At 38.8% G+C, this 12673-nt stretch overlaps 1 protein-coding gene across 1 annotated transcript; it reads right to left on the bottom strand.

Annotated features, from left to right (window-relative positions):
* Positions 1–2540: 2540 nt before the first annotated feature.
* On the bottom strand, positions 2541–11980 carry LOC141466748 (nephrocan-like). The gene is made up of 3 exons (XM_074150830.1): positions 11792–11980; positions 6291–7192; positions 2541–2988 (listed from the first exon to the last, which is right to left on the bottom strand). The coding sequence occupies exons 1-3, from the start codon at positions 11978–11980 to the stop codon at positions 2541–2543; spliced, it is 1539 nt and encodes a 512-aa protein (XP_074006931.1).
* Positions 11981–12673: the final 693 nt, after the last annotated feature.

Genomic DNA, 12673 nt, shown 5'->3' with positions numbered 1-12673 from the left:
CCAGTGCCGGTAGCGGCCCGGGGCGGGAGAGGGACGGCGGGAGCGAACGGCGGGGACGGGGCGCTTGGGAAGGGCCCGGACAGACCCCGCGGAGCCTCGAGCCTCCCACCTCTTCCTCGGGGCCGGCGGCCCAGTCATCATCTCATCTGAACCCCCCGCTCCGTCCGACCCCTTTGAAGGCCGCGGAGGCAGCCGGGCCCCACGGGTGCCTTTGAGACCCAACCTGGAGTCCTGCGTCCAGCTCTGGAGCCCTCAGCACAAGAAGGACATGGACCTGCTGGAGCGAGTCCAGCGGAGGGCCACGAAGATGATCAGAGGGATGGAGCACTTCTGCTACGAGGACAGGCTGAGAGAGCTGGGGTTGTTCAGCCTGGAGAAGAGATGACTCTGGGGAGACCTTATAGCAGCCTTCCAATATCTGAAGGGGCCTACAGGAGAGATGGGGAGGGACTCTATCAGGGAGTGTAGTGATAGGACGAGGGGTAATGGTTTTAAACTGAAAGAGGGGAGATTTAGACATTAGGAAGTTTTTCACTATGAGGGTGGTGAGACACTGGAAGAGTTTTCCCAGAGAAGTTGTGGATGTCCCATCTCTTCCAACCCAAATCATTCTATGATTCCTTATTATCTTCATTAAATGGTATGTTTAGCCTCAAAGCACACTGCAGATACTCTCTGGGCGGTTCTGCGGCACAGGCATGGGTGATGGGGGTAGCGCAGCCCCCCGGGACACGCTGAGCGTGGCCCTGCAGTGGCCGGGACAGTGAGGCCTCAGGGCTGCACGTCCCAGTTTGTCGTGTCCCGCAAAACCCGTGGTTCCCAGGTTTTTGCTGCCTTGGCTCATAACAGCCCACAGATCCGGAGGTACAAATCCCACTGCAGGCAAAAGGTAGAGCAAGAGCTAAGAAGCCAGCCCTGTGCCGTCAGACAGACGGATGGGCTGAAATGACACAGGGAGATATTTAAAGTTCTCTATTAAAAGAATCTGCCAATATGAAGCTGAATGAAAAATTCTGTATCACAAAAATAACTACTTCCCAGACTTCTAACACAGACCAGTGTTAGCCGGCAAAAATAACATCGGCAAAGCGCGAGGAAGGTTTGTGCTGTTCCATAATTACCTAAATCTTTAGCTACCAGAAGTTTGGGTGGCTGGTGATATCTTAAAAAGTTAAAATGTGAAAAAAAAAAAAGAACTTAGGTCTTTCTGTTCTAGTTGTACAGCTTAACGTGCTGGTGCCTAAGGAACCCAGCCATCAATTGCATTTGCATGGGCGACATAACCAAATAGCTGCACTCTGGCAAAACAGCCTCTGTGAATGTGAGTGATTGCTCAGATACTGAATGCCAACAGAAGATAAAGAATAATAGGAGCTGTTTGCTTTGAAAAGTAATTTGCTGGTGTTAGCACTCCTCAGCTATCAGCTGAGATTTATGAACTGCCAGGAAACCCCTTAGATTACTCTTTGTAAGTCACTGGTTTTAGTGGTCTCAGTAATCCAATTTTGTTTAGTTTTCAAGCACTTTGGGAACTGCTTGATAAAATTTGTACATACACCAGAGTTGATGCATATACCATTAAGTCTTTTTTTTTGGCATGCAAAAGTCTGGAACGTTCCAGCCGGTGAAGGGGGGCACTTGCCATGTGCACTCCCATGTGAAGTACTTCTAACCCATCAGTATACACACAGCACCGTGAGCTATATTGTAGTTAATTCGCTCTTCAGCTACCGAAATAAACTCTTCCTAAAACTTTGTCTCACTTGATCTTATCCTAGTATTTGCCAGAGGTAGAAATCTGTTTCCTGAGAATCTCCCTTCTTCTGTTTACAAACGAATCAGGTCAAGTTGACCCCAGCAGTTTCATTCCTCACTATTAATTAACGTTGGAACTAGTACTAAATCTCATTAACCAGGACACTGATTCTTCTGTTTGTTGCATTTGCTGTGATGAAGATGAGCCTTCTGTGTTTTGCCTGGAGCTCAGCTAATTTAGGCTAATGTCATTTAAAATAGTGTAAATTAAATAGAAGAGGCAAATATTTTAGGAGAACTTAAATGAATTTCTTAAAAGGAAGAATCTCTGACCAATCCTGAGAAATTGCCCACATCAGTGTAAGTCTCCATCTCGGACTGCAGACCTGTGATTTGAATGTGCTGAATGCCAGACTCCTAGTGATAGTATTTTGCAGTATTGCAGGATTTTATTTATAGGGTTTTTATGCAACTATAAGAATGTTCTACTATAAAGAGGTCCATACAGAGTTACAGACTGCTTTTCTAAGAGACAGTAATTGTATTCTTACTTCCCTCAAACTACATAGTACTAGTGGCATATAAAAACAATTATTTTTTTTTACAATTTTCATTTTACAATGGCGTCCTTACTATAGCCCTTCTGTCACCAGCTATTACCTCTTATAATACAAATTAAAGAGGAAAAGTTAATGGCAGACCAGGAGACTGGTTGTCAGTAGAGATGCTGGTGGTAGTGGGCAGCTCTAGACAACTTTAAGGTTCACCATAGATTAACCATGGGGTTAATCTAATTCATAATCATAGTAGTCATCATCTGTGTTTGCTCCAACACTGGAGGCCTCGCTGGGTTTCATTTTCTTCCTATCCTCTTTGCCTCCTTCCATGGAAGACAGATTATCTTCACACTGCTGCAGAATCTTTTTGGAAGACATCCAACTTTCTCCTCGGCTTTCTGCTGGCGCCGCGCACTGCCCTCCCCTGACATCCGTGCCTTTGGCCACTAGCGCTCTTCTGGTTCTGAGAAGGTCACAGGTGCAGTTCCAAGGGTTTCCATCTAAATACAGATGACGAAGACGAGGTAAATACTCTAAGACTTTGCGATCCAAGGCAGATATCTTGTTATTCCGTAAATTTAAAACCTGAAGCTGTTTCAAGTCCTTCAGCTCTTGTTCTCCAACATCCTCTATGTCATTTCCCTTTAGATCCAATCTAGCCAGGGTGTCCGGAAGCCTGAATAAAAATAAAACAACACAAAGCTGTTACATTCATCATATTGATTCTCTTTGTGTAAGTGGTATTTGGTGGTGAGTATTTGCCTAGGCACATCTGATGTATTAAAATAAAACTATTACTAACAAAAAATGCAATCTTCTGCAAAAAAGATGTGGTCCTGAAGTGTTCCTGTCTTTTTTTTTTGAAGTTATCGGAATATTGTATACGCACGCTTGAACTGCTTTCCCAAATTATTGCAGTTCTGACCTGTACTGACTATGTTTGTCCAACTGAACTAAACAGCAGTCCTACTGTACTGTACCAGGAAGAAAGTTGTATGTTCAATTGAGTGTCAAGATTAAAAATGCATTTTGTACTCTTCAGTGCCATAAATATGCAAACAACCAAACTATAGCACCACGAAAGACCAAAAGATTAGAGAAGCACGCTGCCCCTTCAAGTACTTCTATATACAATTTGTTTAAAATGTTTTTTTAGTTCATAAAGAACTAGAATTTTTCTTCCATTTTGTTCTCCTTCTCCCATCAGATTCAAACACTAACTATCACAGAAGTAATCCATCTGATGATATCCTGTTTAAGAAATCAGCAACAGGGAAAACAGAAGTGCTTTTTGATTATCTTTTTAAATAGTTCTTTAGAGAATTAAAACTGCTTACATTTAAAAGAAAAAAACCCCAAATTGATAAATCTCTGGATATGAAACTAGACTGGTCAGTCTCATTCTTATTTTCATACATCTTACAAATTTGTATGATAAGACTGTTTTATTTCAAAAGTCTTGCTCATTTATGATTTTCTAATTTCGTCTTTTCAGTGACAAGTGCTCAACAGAAAAGCCAGTTAATTGGCATAGAGTATTTTAATAAAACTAATTTGAAAGTACCTTAAAAATCATTTTACTGTAGAAGTATGCAAAGTGATGAAACGAAAAGTCCTGGTTAGAAATTTAAGGAAACTTATTCACTCTCAGGGAAATTATAAATAATAGTACCAAGAGCTACTTAGCACAGCAGTATAGCACGACTGGTAAAGGTTGATGTGATAGTTTATCTCAACGTAATGATATGAGACACCTTTGAAAACTACTAAGAGTGTTGTGACCCTCACTGGTTGCTTTTTGTGAGGTTGAGTTTGAGCTCTTAAGCTGAAAGGTAGTTGCCATATTTGTATAAATCTCACAACTTCAGTGGTGCTATTTCAAGAGCGTTTCTGTATTGTGCTGTATTTCCTGTGGGAGACGAGAATTTCACGTGTTGATATGGTGAGTCACTCCACAAAATTTGATCTTACCAAATGCCTGTGACTGCAATACATCTGTTTTGAAATCTAACCATAGGTGATGATTGTAGTTGCCCAATATATCATCAGAAGGGTACTGTGGAGTAAAGCCCTAGTGCTGCTGGTTTCAAAGGCAGTAGGCTATCACCTGAGATGTTTATCCAGACTGACTGCAGTCTGGATAAAGGACCAGCAAGTCCTAGAAATCCTGTGAAGAGTCTTATTGTACTAATGTTAGACTGTATTGTTTGACTTCAGGATGCGTTGATCTTGAGAAAATAATCATAGAATCATAGAATTGTCTAGGTTGGAAGGGACCTTTAAGATCATCAAGTCCAACCATCGACCTAACACTGACAATAATGGCACAGTGATGAGTGATCCTGCTGCTGGCAGAGAAGCCGTGCTCACTCGAGAGCCGGCTGTGGCAGCCATACTGCGCTGCTGCCCCTCCAGGGAGAAGTGTCAGACTCTTCCCGGCATTCTCACCACTCCCTGCAAAATTTTATGGAGTATAGGCTCTTCTCTATGAGTCTTGAAAATACTTGGACTTGTGGATTATTTTCTTCTCAGAAAAAAACAAAAGAAGCCTTCTTTCCCCTCATTCTTGCTGAACAACTACTAAGACCCATTAATTGTTGCACATTAACTATATTTAACTATATTGTTTAACCTTTGACACCGGTTTCTGAGGTCTCAGATAACTGTCAGAACTAATACTTTTATTTCTGTATATCCAGGCATACCTGGTGATCATCAGACAATTAAACTAAGTACATAAATTTTACATCTCGTCAATTTCCCCCCCTCTTTTATATTTACAGCCTCACCTTGAAAACTGTATTCATTTTTGAGTTGGAAATAAAAGTCCCCAATATCTCCTTAAAAGCTGTACCGTTTAAAGGCTAATAGAGAACTCCTTCCTGTTAATTCTCTTGACTACGAAGGTTGTAAAATAAGATGGATTAGACAATACTAAAGTAACTAGAAAGCATTAAACATTCCTGTCAAGCTAGACTGAAAGCAAATATTTATACACCACTAAATCACCTTCTGATTATAAAGCTGCTGCCAAAGAGATTCAAATGCTAAAGGACTTGATGCTAAATGAATTGAAATTTTACTGCATTATTTATTTGGGCTAGTTAAACCTGTCCACAAGCCATAAAAATAAAATTTAATACTGCAGTTGTGTTAAAGAAGTTGATGTTAATCGAATTACTTCACTATTTTTATGCCATCTTATTGCACAGCTTTTTGAAATAATAAAATTGCCAGTTTATATCAGACCAGCCTCCATTTGGCTTAACATACCATTTCTGATAATGGCCAGGACCAACACCCAAATGAATGCACGAGAACCTGTAAACAGGGCATTACTGAACACAGTGTGCCCAAGGGATGCTTGTTCTGTGCTCCTTTGACTGGAATTTTGCTTATAGCCTGAAGCCGGAGAGCTTATACGCATTCCAAATACTTTGTAATGTGTGAATTAAATGAAGTTGGGAATGCTAATATCCACTGAAAAAAATCTCATTCTTTTTGACCATACTCAGCTCCTGAAATCTTAATAACGATCATAAACTCCATGTAGGTTGGTAGAAACATCAGCTTTAAAATTGCTTTCATTTTTATTGAATGCTCTATTAATTTTGTGTTATGGGGGAAGATAAATCCAAGCAGCAGTGTAACTTCTGTGCAATCATTCTGTTATATTCTCCTAGCAGGTTCCTCTTGTGCGTGTGCTAATTAAACAAAGTAGTCTCACTGGCAGGGAGAGATGTGAAATGAGTTGATTCACTGGGGGCCACAGATGTAATGAAAACAGCTCTACTTCTATGTTGAGACTACTAACAAGAGTGCTAATTAGTGCCAGTTATGGCAATGGGTTTATGGTATGGATGGAGTTCCACCAAGACTGGGGCTGAATACAATTTTTTTTCCATTTTGGCCCTCATTCTTATCATGTAAGGAAGGAGAGATGACATCTGGGAACCACCTGCCCTCAGATCCACTTGCCTCAGCGGAATAGAAATAAGGAGATTCTGTTCCAGTGCCAGATTTGAAAGCTGCGCACACTGCTGAAGAGCTCCTGCCTCAAACATGCTAACAGCATTGTTGTCAAGAAACAAGTGCTTGAGGTCTTGTAGTCCTTGGAAGTCCTGCGCTGTCACCCTTTGAATGTGGTTATTGCTGCAGTCGAGTTTCTGCAGTCTGCTGGGCAGCCTGGGTGGCAGAGTGTGGAGCTGGTTCTTGGAGAGTTCCAGTGTTGTTAAGTTAGGAAGAAGCTGGGCACCATCTATTGAGGACAGCTGATTTTCTGACAGGAAGAACTCGGACAGGTTTTCTAGGTGTTTCATGTCTCGAAGTCTTATTGTTTTAAGTTGGTTTTTCTCTAATTTTAGTGACAGCAGGGATTTAGGTAGGTCAAGAGGCACTTTTGTCAGAAAGTTGCCACTTAAACTGAGAAACTGTAGATTTTGGAAAGATGTGAAGAAGTTGGCTGGGAATGAGTTCAGTTTATTATCAGCCATGCTCAGATACTTCAGCCTGGGAAGCTTCAGTGCTGCAGACGGAGATTCCATGTTGTTGCCATCCAGAATCAAACTTTGTAAATTGCAAAGGGAAGAAAATGCACCTGGAGGCAGAGCTGCAATCAAGTTGTTCCGAATATCGAGCACCCTCAGTTTCATCAAACCTTCAAAATCAGACGCATGCAGAGTGTTGATGGAGTTATCGGCGAGTTTTAAAATTTCAAGGCCAGATGGGAGGAAGGTGGGTATTTGCTTTAACTGATTTTTGTAGAGTTCCAGGGACTTCAAGGTGCTCAGAGCTTTGAAAGTGTTGTTTTCTATTGCTTCTGTGCCGCTGCATGACAGGACCAGCTCTTCAAGGGCTGACATTCTCCTGAAGTCAGTAATCTTAAAGAGAAAAAAATAATTCGTGTGATAGTACACTGTCTATTTATGGATCTCCTCACTGGTTACTTCTTCTGGCTGCTCTGACAATTGCTAATATATATTGAGAAACTACATATTTAGAATGAGAAACTAAGAAAAATGGTAATGATAGAGGTGTTACTATAGGTACCTGCAGTTTGCCAGTATTTACTTACATTGCCAGAATTTTGTTGTTAAAGTCCGTATTGTGTCTGTGTTTTGAGCAAAAACACGTTTGAAGAAGGAATATTCCTTTTATTTCTACCTGGTGCACAGCCTATATAAAATGGAGAGCTAATATCACCAGTGGCAGAAATTTTTGCAGAAAGTAGATGGTTGTTAATTTTCATTGCGCTCAGTGGAGCTTGCTGGAGCAGTTTTGAGTTCATCACACAGCCATTTCCATATATCAGCAGTATCGTCACTGCAGCATGTATTCCCCAGAGGAAGTACACATGGATATCTTCACCTCTCCCTATTATAAAGTTTTGGCAGGAAACTAAAATCCGATGCTTATATTTCTTCTCTCTCCCCACTATCTCTCCTTTTCTTTAAAGTAAAAACCTCACATATCAAGATGACCAAAACGAAAGTGTCAGATCAACTTAGTCTGAAAATCACCTCTGTGGAACAGATTGCTTTTACAGGAACTTAGTTTTTGTTACTTGGTAATAAACAGATGCTTTGCAGTGGTAAATGGAACTTAGATGTTGATTGTGACTATAATACACAGAGACACGCTAATTGTTTCATTATTTTTCTGCTCTATTGGAACCTGCTTGTTTACAGACCTCACCATCTTGTGTCTCCACTTAAGAAGCAAACTTAAGGGAATCTGGCAGTTTCCTCCAAGCTGAGATATGAAGTAGCATGCAATGAGGGTGAACCCAGGAGTCCTCTGAGCACACCAGTTGCTTAAACAGTAGTTTTCTGAAATTATCAGAGATGCTGCCCATTGACATAAGTGCTCGATTTTTAAAAATTTGTTTATGTGGGAATCACAAAACACTCAGAGCAAGATGAGATGTTCTACAAGGGAGAGATGGGAAAGTGTGTCCTTGTCCATTTTCCCTTCCCATGTCCAGTAAACATCTCACTACAGGTCTCTTGAGTGGGATCAGTAAGGGATGTTAAACTAACACCATAGTCTTCATGCTATTTCCCCCAGGGCTTAGTAGCTACCAGCACATTTTGCTCTCACTGAGAGAAGCTATAGAGCGTGTTCTACAGCATAACCCCTCATCCCAGTCGGGAATCGACACAGAAGACAATACAAGTCCTTTTGCAGTGCAGGTACTGGGTAGTAGTTTTGTTCTATGATTCTGATTGAATACATTTGGTGATCATACTTGTGTATGTGAAATCAGCTTATAAAGGTAACTGTTAAAAGATTCCTTCCAGGTTCTCTTAGCCAACTCTTGAATGTTTTTGAGTTGTATCTCCTTACCTTAGCTACAAACTCTGCATTTTAACTTCTCTTAAAATTAGAGCCCACACAGCTGTGGAAGAGGAGCTACGTTTCATTTTGCTTTGGTATCCTTAGTTGTCACTACCTTCTGATTACGTTTATTCTGTCTTGTAAAGTCATTTCCAAGCACTGCAAGATATGATGCAGTCAGTGAGAAAGTAGAGATACGGAACCTCTGTTGATGCAGATTTCTCCATCAATTACATTTAAGTTCAATAAGGGAATGTACCTCCATTATCAACAGTAAATAACAAAGTTCATAATTTTCTATTTTTTCTATAAATGCAGTTTCGTAATATATATATATTGCTACATAACAATGACAGAATTGCATGTCCAGTTTTGATCATAATTGGGAGGCTAATCTTGCAAAGCTTTATCACGAGAAGTCCCATAGGAATGAACTGTATTGCTCAAGAGCAGAAAAGCATAGTCCTACGTAAGTGATAAAACAGTCGTAAGGAAATTGAAACTAATGTGAACCGTCATAAGTTCAACACATTTTCTCCTATAAGTTCAAAAGCAATATTTGCTGCAGTTGATCGTTGTGTGTCTCTAAGAGGCTTAATTTTCATCTTATTAAGCGAAAGAGAGCTACGTGAAGGTCATTGTACAGACAGTCATTCTGTAATGATGTTCAGCTTCTTAATGTGGATTATTATAATTTCTATTTTCCACCTATTTGGTATGCTTTGCTAGGCTTTGTGACCATGCTGTTTTGAGACTTAAACATTTATCCATGCTGCTACAAACCACCCAGTCTTTCTAATATGAATCAAGACATATTTGAAAGCCTATCAGCTCTCTTTTTGCTATGAAGTGATGTTTTATCCTCTAACTGGACTGTCTGTTAAGTAATACTAATATAGTTTTACATTTAAAAAAGTAGATCTCTCGAAAATGGATCTAAGATACTGTTATTTTAATAGAAACATTTAAATAATTTTGTCATTTTTTAATGACTTTTTTTTTCTTTTAGAATTTTTGTGAACTGGGATTTGTTATAAGAAGTTTCCTAAACCAGCCCTCTATTGTGGGGCCCAAATAAAAATTTTCTTTTAGCAGATAAAAACACATGTATTAATATAGTTAGAAATAAACTAACTCTTAAAGTGAGAGTAAACAGGTTATAGTTTGTCTTTAAATCAAGGAGGAGGCAGCAATTATTGGAAAAAATATGTTAAAATTAATCTAGTTTTGTTATTATGAAGTCTGTTTATAACAAACCCCAGTTTGTAAACATGCCAAAAGCAAAAATGCCAGCCAGTGTTTTCAATGATGATCAACCCTGTCAGAACAAATACAAAGTTGATCTGGGTAAAAAAGATCTGCTTTTTTTTTTTCTTAAAAACATACTGTATTTAGCATACAAACATATCTTCTTTTCTTTTTCATTTCTGTACAATTTTAGTAATAATCAATGCAAAGTAATGTCCAAAAGTAATCGGTGCTTAGTTTGAAACAATATTTGTTTGTCCTTCTGAGGCAGCTAATTGCCAAACCATAGCATGTGTGAATGCTTCCATATAAAAGTCTCTTGGAGGTCAGCTGTGGGAAGTCTAGGCTTCCATTCAACTTCTTTTTGAAAACACGTTATTTTCTCTAAGATTAGGTAAATGAATGAATTTAAAAAACAAACAAACAAACAAACAAACAAATCCTATAGAGTTCTTTTAGCACTTTCAGACATTTACTTTACAGGCAGAAATCAAAACCTTTTTCTACAAGCACTATGGTATATGCCAGTGGAATTGCTCAGTTGTGTAAAATTAAGCATATATATTTATGATGTCAAGACCTCAGAAGCATAATTTGTTACATGGAAAGAAAAGTGAAAAATATATTCACAGATCCAGTCTAATCTTAAGGAAAGAATCTACATAACCACAGGCAGAATGCATGAAAAGACTTATTTCCTTTCAGTAGTAGAAGTAAGGCATACTGATTGCTCAGTTGAATTAATGTATAAAGTGAAAAACTCTCTCCTTAGATGGTTTCACACACCATTTGTTTTGAACAGTCATAAAACATTTATACCGCTACTCTGTTCACTTATATCCAACGTTCAAATGCTTTATAACACCTGTCTTTTGCTGTAGTCAGAACCTAAGGCCACTTAACTAGCAACTGAGGAGTTGCCTTCTAGCCTATTTCATTCAATCATGAAAGCAAAATCAGATGCATTTCAGAGCAGTTAAGTTATATTCTTTGTAAGAGAACAAGCATACTTAAGAGAAAATGTATCTCTTTTGAATTGAACACTTACTGTTCTTTGTAGTAAATTGATACACAGCAAGCATGTATAATACAGGCGGTTGTATTTCCCTTGTGTCTATCTATAGAAGTTGAATTTATTAAATAAATATATTTCATGGTAGGAAACAAGCACCATTCCAGAGTGCAGTGCAAAATGTGCATAAACTGATCATGCCTTTAATAATGTGATCCAGTGATGCCTCAAGAAACCCAGAAGAAGGTTTTTTAATAACACAAATAGCTGGAAGCTTCAGTTAGAAGCTGCTAGTATTTATATGGGTTATTAGATAGGCCTAGCATTGCTTTTAGAAACATCTCACGCTCTGCCTTAGACTCTCACTGACTTACTTCCTCTGCCATTACTAATAGCAGTTGTATGTGACACTTGCAATTCCCGCGGGGAAAAGAACATCAATTTCATTCATTAGGGAAACTATTCTAGCTACATGAAACCTTTCCATTTACTGGGAAAAAGTATTATATAATATCAAAAGCAGAAAAAGCTTTTAACAAGTTAAAAAAAATTACTCTGGAATTCAACGGTTATTTGACCATATAAAAAACAAATCAACAATTGGCTTATAGATGTAAATGACTATTTTTTGAGTTGCATACAAAATGTCTTTGTGGCAGCATGAACTAATGCTCAGAGACTGCAGGATAATGAAAACACTATAGGAATATATTTACATATACTTAAAAAGTAAGTAAAAATAAAACCAGATCTGGCAGCATTTCATCAGTTTTTAGAACGTGGAATAAGATTCTCCCTTCACTTGAAAGCCACCACCATCTGGGAAGCCCAGCTTTCGGTTACAGAGCACTACAGAAAGTATTTTTATTGGGTTTTTTCCTACCTGCAGTTGTTTGATTTTGCTGTGACTGATGTAGAGTCTCCTGGTGGTAAAAGGAATCTCTCTGGGGACCTCCGTAGCTCTGTAGCATTGCACTGACTGGGCAGGGTCACAGCTGCATCTTCTTGGGCAAGAGGTACTTTGACCATTGTGAAAAGAAAAGAACATGAATAAAAGGTAAGACAAATACATCTTCCAAAACAGGAGCTCTGAAAATGTCTCAGCAACCCACAGCTTGAATTAAGCAGCAAAGTCCTTTTATACCATGAAATCTGATAAAAGGATATTATGACTGTGTATTTTATCCCAGTGAAAAAACAGCAAAAACAATACCATAATTTGCCTGGGTTAAAATGTTGGCAGGCATTACAAAGAGTGAGAAACTTAAACAGTGATAAGATGCCTTTACATTTGTAGGTATGTGAAATTAGTGTTATTTATTACCTGACATCTAATCTGCAAACATCCATATTATCTCCAGTTTCCTAGTTTTGTTAACTGTGACACCACAGAATTAGTGGAGAAAAGATAAAGAGCTGTTTTATAGTGGGGCTGTAAAACCCTTGTATCTTCTGTGACCCAGTATTAGAAACAGTAAAGACACAACTACAGCCAACACTGAAGCTTTTTCACTCTTCCTCTTGTATTATTCAGACACCCCAAAACCCCCCTCAGAACTCAGGCAGCTATTATTTAAAGCTAAAACATTCTATTCACTTTCTGAATATCTGTTGTACAGCTGAGTGCTGCTAGTTGGTACACATTTTTTAAAGACTGGACAAAAATCTAAGTTTGGTTAATTCCCATAAATCAAAGTTTAATTATTCTTGTATTTGAAAATAACAAATGTGAAATGCTTGAAAGTATTTAGTATAAATCAAGTGG

Source organism: Numenius arquata, chromosome 7 (genome assembly GCF_964106895.1).
Source record: "Numenius arquata chromosome 7, bNumArq3.hap1.1, whole genome shotgun sequence".
NCBI classification, from domain to species: Eukaryota; Metazoa; Chordata; class Aves; order Charadriiformes; family Scolopacidae; genus Numenius; species Numenius arquata.
This window is presented reverse-complemented; position numbering and strand designations above follow the sequence as displayed.